The sequence below is a fragment of the Squalius cephalus genome (genome assembly GCF_949319135.1).
Source record: "Squalius cephalus genome assembly, chromosome: 22".
NCBI classification, from domain to species: Eukaryota; Metazoa; Chordata; class Actinopteri; order Cypriniformes; family Leuciscidae; genus Squalius; species Squalius cephalus.
In genome coordinates this window covers 1,057,294-1,078,474 of record NC_137143.1, presented here as the reverse complement: position 1 = coordinate 1,078,474, position 21,181 = coordinate 1,057,294, and the positions used below count along the sequence as shown (strand labels likewise).

Sequence of the window (21,181 nt, the reverse complement as noted above, 5' to 3'; positions counted from 1 at the left end):
GACGAGACTCTGGAAGGGCAGTCTTGGCGGGACGAGACTCTGGAAGGGCAGTCTTGGCGGGACGAGTCTCTGGAAGGGAGATCTCGGCGGGACGAGACTCTGGAGGGGCGGTCTCGGCGGGACGAGACTCTGGAAGGGAGATCTCGGCGGGACGAGACTCTGGAAGGGAGATCTCGGTGGGACGAGACTCTGGAAGGGCAGTCTTGGCAGGACGAGACTCTGGAAGGGCGGTCTCAGTGGCTGCTGGTGATGGTGGTTGTTTTCTGGATCAGGACGCGACGCTCACCAAACACCTGCCGATGGCTTCCCTCCTGTTCAGTCCATCGGTGTTTGGGAGGTCGGTGGCCTGGTGGAAATTGGCCCTGATCCAGAAAATCAGCTTGAGGGTTTCATCGTCGAGGGGGCTAGTGACGGCTCGACGAACAAAGTTCTCCACGAAGGAGAACAATTCTGTGCTCTCTTGAGCTATTGCGACAAATATAGCCCTGTCGTCCATGTGGGCTGGTCCGATCTTCTGTCATGAGTGGTTGCATGAAGGCAGATAGAGACGAGAATATAATTCCAAAACGATTGGTAATTAAACACAGGACGGCAGAACTGCTAGCAACACACACTAAATATTACTGAGATCAGACAATGACAGACTGAACAGACAGAACTTAAATACAAACACAGATGACACTGATTAACAGAACACAGGTGATACAGATGACGATGATTGATTAAACAGGTGATACAACTGAACTGATAATGACAGTAACAATAGAAACGAAGGAGTGGTGGAAAAAGAACAAAGGAAAACCAATCAAAACACAAACTGAAAGTCCAAACAAGCACTGACACGTGACAAGTATATTATTTCTGTAATTAAATTATTGTTTGCTGTCATAGCAAATGTTTCTCACTTTGGATGACACGTCTGCTAAATGAATAAATGTGAGCATAAATAAGTTATTAAAACATTTTCTCAGGAGAAAGTAGGTTTATATTATATGAGTATTATTGTTCATCTTTTTAGTACTGCATGAAAATCAAGATTATCTCAAACTAAAGCCAGACGTTACATGCTTTTGTTTGCATTCAGTGGCGCCTTCATAAACACACTGCGTTTCAATATAAATCATCACGGCAAAATCTTGAACAGATTTCCGCATTGTGAAAGCAAACTATGTTGTTTATGTGGTTTCTGGTGGCATCTTGATATGACATCATTTCCTGTTGTTGGATGTTTGCTGTTGACTCTCAGTGTAGGTCAGCTGTGCACAAGAATCCACAATGACTGTTTGACCAGTTTGTAACAAAATGTCTTAAAATTATAGTATATGAGCATAGTTTTTAACTCTATCAGATTCAGAACACAAAAGTGAAAAGCAATACTAGATAAATGCATTTAATTTAAGGCATTGCCATTAACAACTTACAAATTTATCAACATGCTAACATACATTTCCCATAAAACACACACAGATGCTTATTACACACACAACTCTTTAATAGTTAATTGCATATCTATCTCAATGGAAATTTGTATTTTGCATGAATTTGTTGACTGTCCTGCAGAGCGAATTTATTTCAAAATCAATGCCGTAGAAGCTGATGAACATAAAAGCAATCTAAACATACCTTTGATATGAAACAAGGTCTCAGCTTCCAAATCCTATCAGTTTCATCACTAAATTAAGTCCATAAATGTGTGTTTGTGTGTCTTCAATGTGTGTGACAGATGAACCGATAATCTCTTCATCTTTATTACTAGTTACAGCAGCAAATAAACATCAACGGACATCAGAAGGAATGTTGAAAGATACAGAACAACTTCCTGAAATCAATCATGTATCAATCCATCAATCAAGGTTAAAACTGTTGCACTACTCATCTGTCCTGTAGTCAGCTATTAATGTTGGGATATTATTCTAAAGAGTTGAGGGTGATGACAGAATTTAAATGTTGAACTATCCCTTTAAAAAAGTGTAGTGTTATTTTATCATTTATATCTGCAAAGCAATACATGAATGCAGTGATGCTTACTACAGATATGAAGGAAATCACACTGTGTTTAGACCAAAACATTCACACCTGAAATCAGCGGATGCCCGAGAACTGAACTAAACTAAACTAAACTAAACTAAAGCTGCAGCATCACATTCTTAAATGAACACAGTTTCGCAATCAGCAGGATTTATTGTGAACAACCACAACAATTATTGCAAAACATGAGCGTTGCTGCATAATAGATATAGACACATTTTTATTTAATGTTTACACTTTGAAAACGTTTTATTACTCGTTAAAAATACCTCATTAAACTACAGCAAGCCAAAATTATGCAGATAAATTGTAACATGCTAAAGATTAATTTAGAAGTGTAAATGTGGAAAAAACCCATGCTGCATCTTCCTGATTTCTTTAGGCATTAAAGATCAGTTGAAAATGGCGTTTTTGCCCATAAACCCTTTTTTTTTTTTCAATTCAAAATAATTCACTGAATTGCTTTTTTTTAGATAGAAAATCAAATGATCTCAAAGAAACAATGTGTCGTCATATGAAAGCATTACAGTAATATGACATGCTAATAATCCAATGCAATTATGCTAATTATTCTGGGTGGTTGCAGGAGGTTAAAGGCCTTGCTTGTGTTCAGATTTGATCAGCATCAAGCAGCTTCTTTCACACTCAGACTCAGTGGTGCTCTGGGTCTTCAGACGTCAGACGTGTGTGTGTGTGTGTGTGTGTGTATGTGTGTGTGTGTGTGTGTGTGTGTGTGTGTGTGGTTTGCAGACATCAGGCGTATGTTTGTGTGTGGTTTTTGGCCGTTCCTGTGTACCAGTTGCAGGAGCCGTCGCTGTGTCTGATGCAGGCGAACTCATGAAGTGGCTCTGGCCATGAGGAAGACCAGTTGTCCCACACACACTCGCTCTTAGAGCTGGGCTGACAGGGCTGGTCAGTGCAGCTGGAGATCTGCAGATCCGTTCACAGATTAATATATTACAATACAATATAATATAATATATACTTTAAGTTTTTGTCAGTACTTTCATGTTTTGTACACTCAAACCTTCATAAATCAAGTCTATGTCAGGGTATGTTTGGACATAATGAATTGAATTAAATTATCAAATGAATTAGTGAATGGCTCACTTAAAAATGTTGGGTTAAAAATAACCCAACGAGTAACCCAACTATGAGATGGTATAGCACCTTCCCAACTGTTGGTTATTTTAACCGAAAGCATTGGGTTATTACTGGACATTACCCAATGACTTGAAAAAAATTACCCAACATATTTGGAAAATAACCCAACGAGTAACCCAACTATGGGGTGGTATAGCACCTTCCCAACTGTTGGTTATTTTAACCCAAAGCATTGGGTTATTACTGTAAATTTCCCAACGATGTGAAAAAAATTACCCAACCTTTTTGGAAAATAACCCAACGAGTAACCCAACTATGGGGTGGTATAGCACCTTCCCAACTGTTGGTTATTTTAACCCAAAGCATTGGGTTATTACTGTAAATTTCCCAACGATGTGAAAAAAATTACCCAACCTTTTTGGAAAATAACCCAACGAGTAACCCAACTATGGGGTGGTATAGCACCTTCCCAACTGTGGATTATTTTAACCCAATGCATTGGGTTATTACTAGAAATTACTCAACGATTTGAAAAAATTACCCGACATTTTTGGAAAATAACGTCTCGGTTACATATGTAACCCTCGTTCCCTGAAGGAAAAAATGGAGACGTAGTCGGATGTACCGACTGATTGGAATCATGCTTAGGGAGCCTGTCATCTTCGAGTATTGATAAAACGAGCCAATGCACACACTGGCGTGCGAGCTTTGCATCCACACTCCGCCCCGCAGCGCGGGTATAAATACTGAAGTGGATGCACGCACCACTTGTTTTTCGCTGAGGAGCCAAGTGGAGCCCGGAGTCAGTGGTGGTCCAGCAATAGTGGCGACAAGACTACGTCTCCATTCGCTCCTTCAGGGAACAAGGGTTGGGATCGCCGTAGGGATCACAACATATGGACCCAGCCTAGCACAGGTTCCACCACAGCATACGAGTGTTAGACCTGGCCTCGGACGCTCCGCCACGTCCGATGCTGAAGGGTGTGGAGGAACTCAACAGGGTTCGGCTAAAGAGGAACTCTACTGGAGCAAGAATGGCGCACGTATCCAGTCCACAGGAGGGGAATCGTGCAGCAAGCCGACACTACGAATCTGGCTTACAGTGAAACTAGCTTCATGTGAAGGGAGCCCACGGAGAGCAACTGGCTCGACACATAGGCTATTTTTCTAGTGAATGTGCTGGTGTTGCCCAGCTCGTTGCTCTAAAAACATCTGTCAGCGAGGCACCCTGTGTACCTGGCTTTTAAAGAGAATGGGAGATGAGACTCTGGTTGGTTTATTTCACGTTATGCCCAAAACACACCCATTACTCATTAAGAGAATAGAGACAGCCCTTTTAGACTATGCGCCTGGCGCACCGACCATTTTCCCTGTCGTTAAACTAGTAAAAGTGGATTCGGACATGCCCTAAGTGCACTTGTGCCTTGCACTTTAGACCATGTGCTTAGATCTTTAAAATAGAGCCCATGATGTGCGTTAATATAAAGGCAACATACATTTTGAGGGTGGAGGGAGACAGCCCTTGCTCCAAACCATCTTGCAGGAAAGAAAGCACAGAACTGATCGAACACCTTCGAGGGTCTTCTTGGTTGAGAAGAACACACTCAACGAACAGGTTCCTCTTCAGGTCGTAAGCAAGCCTCACTTTTTTAGAGGGTGCTCTCACAGAAGTGATGCCATCTACGATCATTTTGAGGTAGATGCCTGAACCTCCGCAGCGAGACATGAAGTTTCCAGAGGTCTGGTGCGGGTGCCAACGGTGCCTCGTCCCTGAGATGTCTAAGAGGAATGGGTCAGGAAGGGGCTGTCAAGAGGAGCATAAGTTCAGGGGAACTAGGTCCAGTTGGACCATTATGGGGCAACTAGGAAGACCTGCTCCTTCTCCTTCCTGACTTAGCACAGTGTTGTGCAAGAAGGCTCACTGGGCGAACGCTTCTTTGGGTAAGCCCCGGGGCCAGCTGTGTGCCAGTGTCTCCGTGCCGATGGTTCTCCGTTCGGTCAGGGAGTAAACAACTGGCAATGGGACGAGTCCGGAGGGGCAAACAGATGTAACTGTGCGGCCCCGAAGTGGTCCCAGAACAGCTGGACCACCTGGGGATGGAGTCTCCACTCTCCCTGGGCCACAGGCTGTCATGAGGCCTCATCAGCGGCACAATTGAGCAGGCCAGAAAATTAAGTGGAATGAAGCGACTTCAGAAGCTTCTGACTCCATATGCGAGGGAAGCGTAGTGCAACGGTCGCAATGTTGTCTTTACAGACCAATACATGCTTGCTGAGCAGTGGCATTTTTCTGCGTGTACTGGCAAGGTGCACTGCTAGCAACTTGAGGCAGTTGATGCCAATGCAGTCGGAGGCCCGCCCAGACCTCCTGGCAGTTTGTTACAAAGGCACTGGGGCGGCGGGCTGAGAACCAGCGAGGCCCGTCCCGAAAAACCAATCATCCAACCGAGACTGTTCGGGACACACGAGCCCGACAGCCTTGGTGGCCCGTTTCAGCATAGCTGACATTTCTGGATCTGGCTCGGGCAACGTTACACTCCCAGAGGGAGATAACGCAGCCGAGTCATCATCTCCAGAGGCCAGCTCACCCTCCGATGCTGCAATCGGTATCCTGTCCTCTGGAGGGGCCCTGAATGAAACAGCTTGTCCATTACAGAGGGACCAGCGCGCTCAACGGGGGGCTCCACTGGCTGCGGCGAACGTGACCGAACTGAAAGGGAACCCAACATAGTGATCCAACTATGGGGTTGTATAGCACCTTCCCAACTGTGGGTTATTTTAACCCAGTGGTTCTCAATTCCAGTCCTCGTGACCCACTGCTCTGCACATTTTGTATGTCTCTCTTATCTGACACACTCATTTCAGTTCATGGACTCTCTCCTAATGACCTGATGATCTGGTTCAGGTGTGTTAAATAAGGGAGACATACAAAATGTGCAGAGCAGTGGGTCACGAGGACTGGAATTGAGAACCACTGTTTTAACCCAATGAATCATATTTCATGCAACTCAAAACCATAATTTTGAACAGCGCGCATCTGAAGTGTTTCAGCTGAAGGAAATAATACATTATTTAATATATCGGTAATTTTTTTTTAATTGGGCCGATAACGATAATATAAAAAATTAACATATATCGGCCGATACTGATATGGTGGCCGATATTTTGTGTATCTCTAAATAAATGTGTTCTTACCTTGCAGTCACAGCCCATCTGATATCTGTATTTGATGTTGTTTTTCTGCATTAAGGAGAGACTGTCCCAGCGCGTAATGAGGTCGCACAATGTAATGGAGAATCTCTCATCCATGATCTCTCCTAAGAGACAGAAAACATATTGTGTATTTCATTTTTGTTTTAGATTCCCTGAGGTCCACTCATAATGTTCGTCAGTGTTTCCTAATTCCTGTTAAATTAGTGAAGAATCCCCCTAAAAAACTCTTTAATGTGGATCTCTCTGAACTCGATTTAGTTTCGCAGCATCATATAGCTGGAGCGGCCTGACATTTTGATATAAAAAATTCATAAAACACATTAAAACAAACCAGGGAACATGTCATGCAGCAGACGGCAAGCCACATACAGTGGAGTCTTGGGTCATCGAGCAGTAAATAAATGCTCTGCTTGAGCTAGTGATTCATTTAAATGATTTGAAAAGATACTTTAAATGTGAAATTAAAACCGCCAGTAGGTGGCAGCACATCACTGTTAATGAGTGAGTCATTGAATTTCAACCGATTCATTCAAACGGCTGATTCATTCAGTAATGAAGCATTTGACTGTCTTAATGAGTGAGTCATTGAATCATTCATTCAACCGATTCGTTTATTCATTCAGCGCTGTGTGTGCTCAGAGATGCAAAACAGTCCTGTTGCTTTAGTTTGGAACTATTTTTGATGACGAAATAGAGCAAAAACAGGTGATAATGTGTCTAAAATTTAAGTCGCTTAATATTAACTTGTCTATTGAAATGTTATATAAGATCAATATCACATTGTACTCATGCTGATTTTTAAGGGAAAACGGCACTCTTTGTGTGATATTGATTAACAGTTTTAAATTATATAAATATAAAAGACATCTAAATGGGAGATTATTTAGTTCACTTGTCACTGAGTTTATGATATTAAATCAGTTATCTTACTCAGTAAATTACCTGTTGCTCAACATGTTACAAGTTCGCTCGCTCTTCTCTCAGACACACAGCAGCAGGAAAACATATTGGGCATGGCCAACCTGTCACTTCGATCCAGGGAGACCAATAGAAAAGGACCTTTCATACTGGTCGATAGAGTCCGCGCACTGAGACACGGCTTCATGTGCAAGCAAAACTTTTCAACTTGCAAGATAAAGATTTAGACCCGCAAAAAAAGACGGCAGGTAAAAAGAGCAAATTTTGTGCGTTTGTGATGAAAAAGTGTTCGAAATGCACAAAGAAAAATAAAGGTTTTCATAGATTTACACGCACTGCAAAATATTTTGTTATCAACTTTATTTTTGAGCCTTAAAAAGACTTTTTTGCAATCTTTTTTTTTTATTACAAAATAATTAGTTTTACTCTCAAACATAGTACGTTTGATTGAACAAAAAAGACACAGGAAACTCCATAGTTTTGTTTTAAAGAAGATACTGTACTCAGCAGATTATTGCTGATGTGAAAGCACTTAAAAAAATGAACATTTGAAAAAGTTTTGGAAATTTGAATTTACTGTACATCAAATGTACTGTACTAAACATTTTTTTATTTTATATAAAATTTATATTTTACAAAATATGATTTATTATAAAATTACTATCAATTTAAAACCACATATCTAACCAAGTTGTGTTCCAAATTTTAAGTTTATATCACAAAAATTGATGTTCCTATGAGATTTTGTTTAGGCGATGTACCAAAAAATAGCCACCGGGTGTCACCCACATTCCATTGATTGATTTGATGCATTCTCTTGTAACAAATTAATACATTTCTGTTCAAATATCACTTCTATCACAAAATAGTCCCCAAAATATGGAACCTTGAGACCTTTCCAACAATATGGGTTGTGTCAAGATTAGAAAAGTTTAGATTATAAAGTAGTTAAAATAATTTTGTAATATGAAACCTGACTCAATAAGTAGCCTAATAATTTAAAGTACCATTTCCATAGTAAGGCAACATCCAATCTCAAAATGGTTTTCACAGGATAAATTTCTGAGTTTGTAAGCTTTCGAATGATATCTAAGTTATAATGATTACTAAAATATGTATTACACGAAAAAAGGCAATAAAAAAGAGCGCCAAGTGACAGTTAAGGGGTTAAAACAACAATCGCGATATTATCTGCGCCATCTAGAGTTTCACGACTGAACTTTGTATTTACCTGAAAGCAGATACTGGCCGTTATCCAGTCTGGTCCCACACAATGAAGACATCTCACTTGTAAAGGCATGCTGGATTTGCTTTATTCTGTCAGAAGAACCTTTGAACACCTGCAAAATCAAGTTTTTATAAAACTATTGTTGGTATTGTATAGCAGTGTATTGTGTTTTGGGTCTGCAGATCCATTATTTAAAAATTATTATATTTAAAATAGAGTCTCGATTGACGGACGCTACAGAAACACGCTTCGTGAAGCTTCGAATCCTTTGTTTCGAACCAGTGATTCGGAGCGTGTATCAAACCGCCAAAAGTCACGTGATTTCAGCAAAAAAGGTTTCGAAGCTTCACAAACCGTGTTTCCAGCGTATGTCACACGTTCATGTATATGTGTCGACAAGAACCCTAAAGAGACTGTAACTCTCCATTTAAATCATGGACTATTCAGGGGTGTGTTTCCCGTACAACGCCGTAACTCGCTGATTCACTACTATACGATGCATCGTTGAAGAAATCATCTAGCGAGTCACGACTGTTTCCCCAAACCGTATTGTCGCAAATTGGTCGTTCAACCACGTTGGTTAATGACGTCACGCAGTTGGTGGAGTAATAATACTTTTAATGAATCTGTTTGAGATGGAATTAATGCTAGATGTTTTATTATAAATTACGAGCATGTCATCTGAGGAATATTTCTCATTTTTCTCAATCACAGGCTCGTTCTCACACTAGAGCTCGTTCACACATGCGCACTCTTCAACAACGACGCTTTCAATCTCTTGACAAACTAAAAAATGTAAATTACATTTGTATGTATTTTAAATTAAAGATATAGATTGCACTGAATGTCAGCTTGCTTATTTTGCTCAAGATCAGGATTTATTGAGTCCACATGTCATGAAAACTAGAAACTCTTCTTCTAACCACAGGTCGAGATCTAGATCTGTCGAACGATAGTTTCTGGAAACACCGACTCGTTGAACTGCTGATAACGACGAAACTTGCGACTGTAGTTGGCTAACGATGCTTTCGGGAAACACACTCCAGATTTGGACATCAGGCCAATCTGTCCCAGGAAAAGCATGCTTTATCAGATCATTATAATTCCCAGCAGAACATTTATATGATCGTCAATACTTTAGCTCACCTTCATCACTTTGATGTCATATTGAACTTCTCCCATACCGTCTCCATTTCTCTTTCCGGGAATAATCTTCTCCCCAGTTACCTCAGCTCGCAGCACTAATGGGAAAATAATCTGTTATTATATTGTGTGAGGCTGAACACATTAAAATAAATATTTCAGGCGGCGTCGTATAAGAGTTCAGAATGTAGTTGTGTCATAGAATCACCTGTGTCTTACAGAACTGATTCTCTTATTGATTCTTCAATGTCCTTTAATACCTTAGAAAATCAATTACTAAATATAGTCCAGCTAGATGTACTGTAGCTGAAAAGGTTACGGTGGGAATCAGATACTTCAGGTCAGGAATCGAATACTTGATATAAAATTTAAATTTAATTTCCATTTATTGATTCCTGCGTGTGCATTTTAGGATGTGTTCACACTTCGGTTTGCTGAAAATGATACATTTAGCCCTGGTTCACGCATTCACACTGTCGTTTTTAACACCGAACCTAAAGATCCGAAGCAAAAAGAAATGGCTGTCATGGCTTATATTTTGTGACGGAACTTACCGAACATCTAAAACCTTAAGCGTTCACATCTATTGAAATGAAGCGCTCTAACAGAGAAATCGCACCTGCCAAGAGTCAACACACCCGTAATGTGATTTAAACCATTCAAACGCAAGAAGATGCGAAGAGAACTCAATCTGTTTTCTGTTCTGCGCACACAGAAAGCCGCCTCTCATGTGTTGCTGAGATTCCTAATGCGAATACAGTATATCACCATGAGATCTTTATCCCTCTGGAGAAAATCAAGCAAGAGCTTGAAAAACAATGTTCATAAAAAATAAAATGAACTTCAAAATCCATTGTTTGGGTACAGTGAGTGGAATGGCAGACTGATGTTTTCTAGCAGAGGGATTATGTGGATTTACTGTATTGGTTCAGCGAAAGCCACAGGCATCTGCATGTCTGTGCAAACTCATGCCGGTCATTCCATGCCTGATTATCCAAGAACAAGGACTGGAATGCCAAAGCAACTCTGACGCACGGAAACAGGGATCCAAACTCTTTCCCTCTCGGAAACACAACTTTTAAACCACAAAGACTCTTAATGAATACCTTTGTCTTGTTTTTCAAAAAAATATCTGAATCTAAATCTGTTTGCAAGCCATTTCTTACTCGCTGAACTTTTATCTGTGCATAATGTGCGTGATGATAACAGGCATTTCATTTAGTGCAAATGTTTATGGAATATCATAATGTAATGGTGAAATGTTCTTGATAGATATCTGATTTGTCACAACATTTGAATGGGAAAATTATGAACAAATAGTGCATTAGCAGTGCTGGGTAGATTACTTGCAAATTATAGTCCATTATAGAATACAAAATTGCATGATGAAACCTGTAGTTTGTAACGTAATCTGCTACGTTACACATTTTTTGACTACTTTCTGATTAGTTTCAGATTACGTCTGACTTTATGTTTAGCCTTAACTTGTTCATCACATTGATTTGAATAGGATATTCTGGTACTATACAAAAATACAGAGAGAAAATGTTTTTTTTTTTTAATTTGTCATCAACAAAATCACGTCAAACTGGGGTTTGTGAAGGAACTGCAGTGGGTTTGTAAGTTAATGAAAAGGTTCATTAATAGTTAATAAAAATGTAAAATTTCAAGGTGAAAATCCAAACGATGAGATTTTGTATTTGAAATGCCGTGTGAGATTCTACAAAACTGGAAGACTTTCTAAACGTGCATAAGCAATACGCTGACAAATTAGTGAGATTCATAAAAATTTGAATAAATTACTGCCATTTTGTGAATATTTAATATTCAATAAAATGCATATTTACAAGTATATGAATTTTTTGGTAACACTTTACAATAAGGTTCATTAGTTAAAATTAGTTAACTATATTAGTTAACATGAACTAATAATGAACTGCGCTTATACAGCATTTATTAATCTTAGTTAATATTAATTTCAACATTTACTAATACGGTATTAAATTCAAATGTTGTATTTGTTAACATTAGTTAATGCACCGTGAACATGAACAAACAATCAACAGCTGGATCATTATTAACTTACGGTAACAAAGATTAATAAATACTGTAACAAATGTATTGATCAATGTTAGTTTATGTTAGTTAATACATTAATGTTAACTAATGAACCTTATTGTAAAGTGTTGCCATTTTTTAAATCTGATTCTGACATGTAATAAGATTAAGCTCCAGTGTGACGTACCTGTCGAAGACATGCAGAATAACTCCTGTGGATGAGCTGGAAAGCAACTGCAGCTCTCACTCACACACACACACACACACACCAGGAGCGCAACAGACAGCGAGACGCTCATCATCACACTCACACACTCACAGATCAGCGACTGTATGAAACACACACTGAATGAAGTTCCTCCTCTGTGTGTGTGTCTGTCGATGATCTCCTTCAGTCTCGAGGAGCGGCGGGTCATTTATAGTTTCAGGACAAGACCAGCCTTCTACTGTAATAAATAAACCCCACCCTCTACACACACACTAAACACACACACACACACACACACACACACACACAAAACACACACACACACTCTCTCTCTCACACTCACTCACACACACAAACTCACTCACTCACTCACTCACTCACTTACACACACACACACTCACTTATACACACTCACACACAAACACACACACTCACTCACTCACACACACTCACTTCAGGATCTGTGGAGATTAGTCAGTGGATAGAGTTGATTAATTCAGATCTGATCTAATATAAAACACACATCAGTTCTGCATGGAAACAGTTAGTCTCGTTAAATGTTGTTTCACTCTGAATGATCAGATTATGAAAGTAAAACTGGGTGCGTGCAATAAAGACAACCAGTGGTTTGTGGTCAGAAAACAACACACACTACACCACAGTTATGCAGAGGAGATGACTAACAGAAGTTGAAACAATGAAACTCCATTACATTATAAAATTATAACCAGAAAATTATAGGATTATGACACTTGTGGAACTGTCGTTATAAAGAAACAAAAACAGCCATAAATAAGGAACACACAGGAGAAGATCATAACTTAACCACATTAGCATTGATGATAACGGACACAGGACAGAACTCTGATAATTACCGTAGGTTAATCAAGGAGAACAGAAACAGGTGTGATGAACTAATTAACAACATAGGAAACTAACTAGGGAAATAAGGAAAACAGGAACACTGAAACTAAACATGTGACAGGAACACAACATGATGAATTCATTTTCATCATAGTATACTTTTTGAAGTTAATGATGGCAATTTAAAATGCCCTAACAATGCTTTTTATATATATTTCCTTTCATGTAGTGTGTAATAAAGCTGTTTATGAATTTAAAAGTTTCACAGACCAAAGTGCAGATAAATGGAGTTGTGATTCTGAACTGAAACGAGTCGTCAGTAATTCAGTCGCAGGTTTGCATAATGCCAGCCTGTGGTCTTGATTGGCTGAAGCGTCTCTTAGCCCCGCCCTCAAACACTGTAGTGTATCTGAGACTGGAAGAGTTTGGTTCGTGTTGTTCGTGTCGAGAAGACGCTGTTTTCTGAGATTGATACGGTAAAACCCACGCCATCGTTACTGTTCGTATCACTGTGATCAAGAGCTGAGATTCAGATATGATAATGAGTGTTTGGTTTCTGACCAATCAGAGCAGAGCAGCGCTCAGAGAGGCAGAGCTTAGAGAGACTGAATCTCCGATGGAAGCGTTTCAGACACTGAGAGGAAAGAGCTGACGCTGCACTGGAGATTATGAGGACATTACAGTGTTTTTGACCTTGGATGGATGTGAACCTGTTGTAGGAGATTTTAAAAAACCTAGAAACCTTTAAAATAGCATAATAGGGGCACTTTAAATATGAATTTTCAATATATGTTTTAATATGAGGGTGTGGTATAGTAAGTTCCTGTTGGTGTCTATTCCTCTTAAGTCATTTCTTTGGGCGTGCTGTTATTCTGAAGCGTATTGATACCGTTTAATGGCCTTAATGACGTCTTCTTATGCGACCAGTTCCTGGATCTCAGTAAATAAAGCAAATATAGATAAAGCTTTAATGAAAGTAAATAATGAAAACAATGAACCTGTGTTTCAGATCTCAATGCCAACATTCCCTGTGGTGGTGAAGATCGGACATGCCCATTCTGGGATGGGGAAGGTACCAGTCTTATTTTATTTACACTGTTATAGTTTATATTAATATTTTGAATTAATTTATTATCTTATATCACAGACATACACACTTCACCTTTACCTTAGCGATGGACTGTGAGACCATGTCTTCCATTAATGTCTTGTAATACTGTTTCATCTTTCAGCTCATAGTAGTATTAAGATTCAACATGTGTCAAAAATGATTGATGGCCCTATAATTAATGATGATTGATGGGTTGACTTTTTGACCTTGCCCCTCATCTTGCCCTTGCCCTGCCCTTGCGATGACCTTGCCCTAGCGGTGACCTTGTGTGTAATTGAATAATAGGATAATTGGATAATATGTCTATGACAACGTGAGTATAAGGGATCCATTGTTTAATATTTTAACTTTGATATATTGGAAGTTATGAGGGTTATAGATATCAGGATGTGTGGCACACGCAAGCATCAGCATCGAGCTCCCTCCCTCCCAGAATGCAGTGGGGTTGCTGGGCACTGTGGAAGTGATAAAAAAGAGGTTTTCTAATAATGACGTATAGCTAGCTAAAGTTGAAAAAACATTCTGTTCTTTTAAAAGAAAATAGATTAAATTATTATAAAATAAAATATGTAATATAAAATAAATATCTTCCTAAAAATCTACTGAACCAATTATTTTAGATTTAGATAAACAAAAGTGTATTCAGTGATCAGGATGAGACATTGCTAATGTTTTGTTAGTGCTAAAATTATTTCAAAGTATAATCTTAAAAAATTAAATTATATCTTTTAAGAATAAAAGATTGCTTAAATTAAATTCAATGAATTAATAAAAACAAATATTCTACATCGATGTTATGTGGAAAAACTTGACTTGAACTTAAAGTATATTTAAGTAAGTAAGATATTATATATATATAATGTGTGTGTGTGTGTGTGTGTGTGTGTGTTTTATATTTAAAATATGTTTTCAATTAAATTCAATGAATTATTATAAATATTCTACATCGATGGTCTGTGGAAAAACATGACTTGAACTTAAAGTATATTTTTTATTTATCAGGGGTATGCAAAATAATTAGAAATTTGAAGTGTCACAAGTCATCTCACACATGTGAAATGTTCAATAATTCCTTAAGTTGTATCTGTGAGAAAATGACCACATAGGCCTATCTTCAGAAAGAGAGAGAGCAACAATGAAAACATTTAGAAACTGTGAAGCCTCAGGCTGTCCCCATTGATAGGCTGCTTATACGGTCCTTCCGATCAGAGCAGCGTCTTCAGAGAAATAAGTTCCTTGACAATCATTAAAGATAGCTTCAGGATATAGGGTGACAGACCAGATGAGCCTCTGTGCATCATGTCACAGAGTATGTAATATTAGTCTGCTAACACCTTTCCAGAGCCAAAGTTTTGTTCGTACTAAATTTATTTCAAAGCATAATCGTAAAAGTTTAAATATGATCTTTTAAAATGAAAGATTGTTTAAATTAAATCTTTAAAGTTTGATGCATTTGTATCTTCTATTTATCTTTTAGAAGTTTACTGTAATGATTTTGTTTAACGGTGACCTAAAGTATAATTGTTATTTAACAATGTCTGTTCAAAAACTTTAGATTGTTGAACATTTCCCTCACACAATGACAGCATTAAAGATGGTCAACGGCTCATGTCATGTTCAACCATTAATTGTCATTACAAAATGTACTTTTCAATGAGCCGTTGACCATCTTTAATGCTGTCATTGTGTGAGGAACTGTTTGGAGTTTTGCAACACCTATTTCTTAAAAACATTGCATCAGACATATCATATATCATATTTTCATATTTTTTTACTTTATACTTGCTAGGAAATAAAAGTTAAAAAAAAAAAGCCTCTGAGGGGGCCCAACTCATTGACTTTGGTCTCTCAACTGAGGTTGTGGAGACCATACTTCACTCCAGAGCTCCCTCCACGAGTAAACTTTATGTATTAAGTGATGGGTTTTCACTTCATATTGCGGATCTCGGACAGTGGGGCCCTGTTTACTGCCCGATTGGTACAGTGCTGGAGTTACTGCGGGTTTGTTTTTCCGCAGGGTTATCCCCTTCCACACTGAAGGTGTATGTGGCGGCCTTAGTGCCTACCATGTCCCCCATAGGAGTATGGCGGCTTGGAAGCTAGATATCCCTGTAGGATGTGGTATGGGTAGGGTGACCAGACGTCCCGAAAAATTCGGGACAGTCCCGAAATCTAAGCTGTTGTCCCGAATCCCGAATCCGGTCCCGAATTGTCCCGAAAATTATACTAAAGCAATTTCTTGAGTAGTTATTGTCTGATAAAACATTAAAAACTGTCCGTGGAGGTTGAGTCATCCTGCAGCCAGCCCCCGCCGGATGCTCATTGGCTACAGCATCTTTTTTTCTTTTTTTCAAGTTCTACAAAGATACCCTAGGCGCGAATTTAAATGCATTGATAAGCGAGCGCAAGTTGCCGCAGCCGCGAGTACAGTGAATGTGCAGGCAGCCAGTCGTAAAGGAGTGATTGATTGGTTGCGGCACTGTGTGCAAAAAAATACTTATGTCTGGCCTAATGTCTGATGTCGGGTTACACAATTATTTAATTTTCTTATTTAATGACCGACAATTTAGTCGTAATAGTAATTTTGGCATAAGGCTTATTAGCGTTAGGCTATAGCCTGAAATGTTACAACAGTCTTTTTTTTTCTTTTTTTTTTACACAATGACATTTGAGTTCATGATTTTAATGTTGTTTTTTTGTGGCAGACTAAAGACTAATGACAGACTGTTGATCTTTGAATAAAAATATGTTTGGTTCAGGTTTGAAATTCATTATCTTTTATTATAGGCTATGTATAGTCTAATATCATAGTAGGACTACCCCAAAACCCAAGTGAAAACCCATCACTTAATACATACAGTTTTCTCATGGAGGGAGCTCTGGAGTGAAGTATGGTCTCCTCAACCTCAGTTAAGAGACCAAAGTCAATGAGTTGGGCCCCCTCAGAGGCCAAACCCACAGGTTTCAAATCTCTTCCACTTGAGACCGAAGGTCCCTCCTGACTGGAATCTCCAAGGGAGAGCCGTCGAGGAGAGACACCAGGTCCGAAAACCAGTCAGCTCGGCCAGTATGGTTCTACTAGTAGTAGAATTATTCTGTCCTGGCGGACCTTCTCCAGAAGTCCTGGGAGCAGAGTAATCGGGGAAAGACGTACAGACTTAGCCTCGGCCATGTCAATACCCCAATGTCCAGCCCCAAGGGAGCTGCTTGTGTGAGGGAGAACCAAAGTGGACCGTGCGTCGTATCCTGAGACGCAAAGAAATCCACTTGTTCCTGGCCATAAACCCCCCAAATGTGCTCCACCACCTCGGAGTGGAGCCTCCAATCCCCGGGCCTCAGCCCCTGCCTCAACAGGGTGTCTGCTCCTACATTCTGATGCCCCGGAAATAAACTGCTTTCAGGGAGAGCAGCTTCCCTAGGGACCACAAGAGAATCTGGTGCGGCAGTTTGCTTAGTGGACGAGAACGCAGACCCCCTGCCAATTCACGCAAGAGACCACCGATGTGTTGTCTGTACGGACAAGCACATGATGGTCCTTCAGGTCTGGGAGGAAATGTCTCAACGCATTGAAGACTGCCATCATCTCCAGGCAGTTTATGTGCCAAGAAAGATGATGACTCCTCCACAGGCCCTGGGCTGAGCGGCCTTCAGTTACCGCTCCCCAGCCGGGGAGGGAAGCATCTGTCGAGATAGCAACTCGATGGCAAAGAGCTCCAAACACCGGAGCCTGGGATAGGAACCAGTATTTCCTCCATATAACCAAGGCGCGGAGACACCGCCGCGTGATCTTGATCGTACGAACTAGGTTTCCCATCGGGGAGAACCCTCTGGTCCTGAGCCACCACTGCAAGGGTCTCATGTACAGTAGGCCAAAGGGTATCACACTGGACGCTGCTGCCATGAGGCCCAACAGTTTCTCGAACTGTTTCACAGTGCGTGACTGGCCTAGCTTCAACTCTTTTGTGGCTGTGAGGATAGCAGCTAAACGAACGGGTGATAGTGTGGCTCGCATCGTGACTGAAGGAAAGTGGTTCTCTGTAGTGGAGAAAGCATACTCTTCTCATTGAGTCCCAACCGCAATTTCTTACGTGAGCGAGGACGACATCTCGATGCCGGGCCGCTAACTGTCCACCGGAATCAGCCAGTCATCGATGTAGTTCAGAATGCGTATGCACTGCAGCCTGAGCGAGGCCAGAGCTGCATCTACGCACTTCGTGAACGTGAGGGGTGATTGAGCTAGACCGAATGGAAGCACCAGATAATGGTATTCTTTACCCCAAAAGGAAACCTCAGGAACTTCCTGTGTTGAGGGAGGATGGAGACATGGAAGCAAGCGTCTTTTAAATCTATCGTGACAAACCAGTCCTCAGATCTGATTTGGGTCATGATCTGTTTGAGTGTGAGCATCTAGAACTTGAGTTTCATGACTGCACAATTCAACAGACGAAGATCTAAAATGGGACGCAACCCCCCATCCTTTTTTCGGAACAATAAAGTAGCGGCTGTAAAACCCTGACACTCTGTCGGGTGAGTACACCTGCTCTATAGCTCCCTTCGCTAATAGAGACTCTACTTCTTGCTCCATTACCAGAGCCTGCTCGGGATGTACTAACGTGAGTAGCATCCCGTTGTAACGAAGTGGAGGAGAATGAAACTGGATTCTGTAGCCTCTCTCTATTATCTGCAGGACCCATGGAGATATATTCGGCAGATTCTTCACTCTGTCAGAAATCTACTAAGGGTACCAGTCTCTCGAGGCCTCTGGTGTTATTGTAACAGCCACTTCGGTGACCTGAAGCATACTGGCAGGAAACAACCGAACTGACTGTTTTTGAACCCCCTCAGAGGGTGTTTGACACAGAGTCGTGGTGACACCAAGCCATGTGCTCGCCGGAGACCGCTGCGCCCCGAGGCACCAAGGGTGGCAGAACGGCCTCCTGAGGGCACCGAGGTGCGGCGGGCACCGTATACTGAGGTGTACACCGCTCCACCCCGGTCGGGGTTGCCCTCAGAGGTCTGACACCAGTGGCGTCAGGACCTTGGCCGAAGCCTTTTTCGCAGAATAAACGGTCCTCAGATCCATCTTCTGCTTCAAAGGCTTCTGTGGAGAATGCCATTCCGGTCCCCAATCTTTCTGAGGGGGAGCACAGAAAACGACACTCTGTCCTGTACAAGGAGTTTGTTAATGACCAGGGCTGCTCCGCCCAGCAGCCCCATTTACGCCTTACCCACCAGCACCAAGAGTTTCTAACTGGCCTGGAGAGTAATGCCGAGCCTTAAGGGGAGCCTAAGCCGTGACAGGACTGATAGCTCGCAAACGTCTGTTCTGCCTTTGGCATCGGCCATGCCCAAGCTCTTTCAACCCAATTTACTAAACATACATTTTTAGAATTGAAAATCCAGGATGAAAGGGTTGATCCGGGATCTCATTTTTTATTAGTGTAGATCGGTTAAAACTGGAAGGCCCTGACATGGAAGTTATAAACTCCAAAACTCATTGTACACAGGGGATTGAGATGGAGAATATTTAATTCCCTTAACTCGATGCTCAGCACATCCATCTCCTCAGAGGTGAACAGCTGCAGCACTGAATTATACCATTTAATTCCTCAAAATTAAATGTAGTAAAAGATCAACCAGACAAGTTAACACGGTCTGGATGAAAGGCTGAATATATATTTATTATAGGCTTATATATAAAAAATAGTTTCAACATACAATAAAAGAATCATAAATTCATAGCTTGCAATACACTATGTATCTCTTTAATCTATGCATTGCATTCGCATAACCACTCGATTCTTATTGACGCATTGCGAGTTCCCTCGAAAGGGGACTACATTTTTACATTTTCAAAAATAAATAAATAAATAAATAAATAAATAATGTAATATCATTTCTAAGCTGTTTTGCACACACACACACACACACACACACACACACACACACACACACACACACACGGTTCTATAAAATTAACTAATCTCTATTTTTAAATTAAATTATTATAAATAAAATATATAATCAATGAATAATAACAAATATGTTACTGAAATGTATTTAAAAAAATGTAAACATAGTTTTAGCTAAATGAATATATAAATATAAAAACACCTTACATTTCCAGAGAGGTGAAGTAGTTGTTTATGCAATGATAAAAAACAATCCAAAAAGCAAATAGTTTAAGTTGTCATAAACAAACCAGCCCCAGATCCTTCAGGGATAAACTACAGTGTGAATGAGGCTTCAGACGCTCACAGAGACGAGAGGAGTTACAGGCCAGATGAGCCTCGGGACACAGTGACACAGCATGGAAACTTAGTCTGCGTTTACAGAGTTTTATTCATACTAAATTCATTTAAAAGCATAATCTTAAAAGTTTAAATTAGATCTTTTCAAATGAAAAGACTGTTCAAATCAAATCTATAAAGTTTTATTAAAATCGTCTATTTATCTTCTTAGAAGACTTCTGTATGATATAAATGATTTTGCTTAAATTTAATCTAAAGTATTATTTTTTCTAAACAGCGTCTGTTCAAAATCTTTTTTTAAAAATACATTTTAAAGCAAAAACTGTGTTTAGGCATCTTAGATCTTATTTATACAAACATATTTCAAACAGTATTTTTGTCCATGCAACATGAAACATGTTGTCAAAGTTTGTCACAATGTTTTGTTGTTGTGGTTGTTTTGTTTTTAAGAAATCCGAGGGCTCTACATTGCTCTTATTTAGATGAAGTTCATCATTTAGAAAATCCCCACACATTTTCAGAGACGCGATGTGCCTCTGTGGTCCAGCATAAGTAAAGTCTGAACACAAATTTAAAAGCATTTCTTCATATTGTGTTCTGACACAATGCCATTAATTGGTACTTTTACTTTTATAAAATGTATTTTTATTTCCTACCAAGTATAAAGTAAAAAATATGATATATGATATACGTCTGATGCAATGTTTTAAAAAAATAGGTGTTGCAAAACTCCAAACACTTCCTCACACAATGACAGCATTAAAGATGTTCAACGGCTCATTGAAAAGTACTTTTTGTAATGACAATCAATGGTTGAACATGTTGACATGAGCCGTTGACCATCTTTAATGCTGTCATTGTGTGAGGAACTGTTTGGAGTTTTGCAACACCTATTTCTTAAAAACATTGCATCAGACATATCATATATCACATTTTTTTACTTTATACTTTCTAGGAAATTAATTGGTATTGAACCTTTGTAGAAATAAGAAAAGTACATTTTATAAAAGTAAAAGTACCAATTAATGACATTGTGTCAGAACACAGCCAATATG

General features: G+C 39.8%; 2 protein-coding genes across 2 annotated transcripts in view; one reads left to right on the top strand and one right to left on the bottom strand.

The window, feature by feature from the left end:
- Nucleotides 1–21,181, top strand: part of syn2b (synapsin IIb) — a 117,983-nt gene that overhangs the window by 58,840 nt on the left and 37,962 nt on the right. Inside the window, exon 6 of the mRNA XM_079857231.1 lies at nucleotides 13,774–13,836. Coding sequence (XP_079713357.1) covers nucleotides 13,774–13,836 — 63 coding nt within the window. The remainder of the gene's footprint in view (nucleotides 1–13,773; nucleotides 13,837–21,181) is intronic.
- LOC307150263 (metalloproteinase inhibitor 2-like) lies at nucleotides 562–12,077 on the bottom strand. Its single transcript, XM_079857256.1, has 5 exons — nucleotides 11,880–12,077; nucleotides 9,638–9,732; nucleotides 8,495–8,603; nucleotides 6,328–6,449; nucleotides 562–2,958 (listed from the first exon to the last, which is right to left on the bottom strand). The coding sequence occupies exons 1-5, from the start codon at nucleotides 11,992–11,994 to the stop codon at nucleotides 2,782–2,784; spliced, it is 618 nt and encodes a 205-aa protein (XP_079713382.1). The 5' UTR covers nucleotides 11,995–12,077; the 3' UTR covers nucleotides 562–2,781.

Bases quoted from the DNA above. Each gene is read 5' to 3' on its own strand.
- LOC307150263 (XM_079857256.1), bottom strand. From the start codon at position 11,994: ATGATGAGCGTCTCGCTGTCTGTTGCGCTCCTGGTGTGTGTGTGTGTG. The intron at 8,604-9,637 runs GTGAGCTAAAGT...TTGATTTTGCAG, and splicing joins ATGACATCAAAGTGATGAAG to GTGTTCAAAGGTTCTTCTGA. The intron at 6,450-8,494 runs GTAAATACAAAG...TCTGTCTCTTAG, and splicing joins CGGCCAGTATCTGCTTTCAG to GAGAGATCATGGATGAGAGA.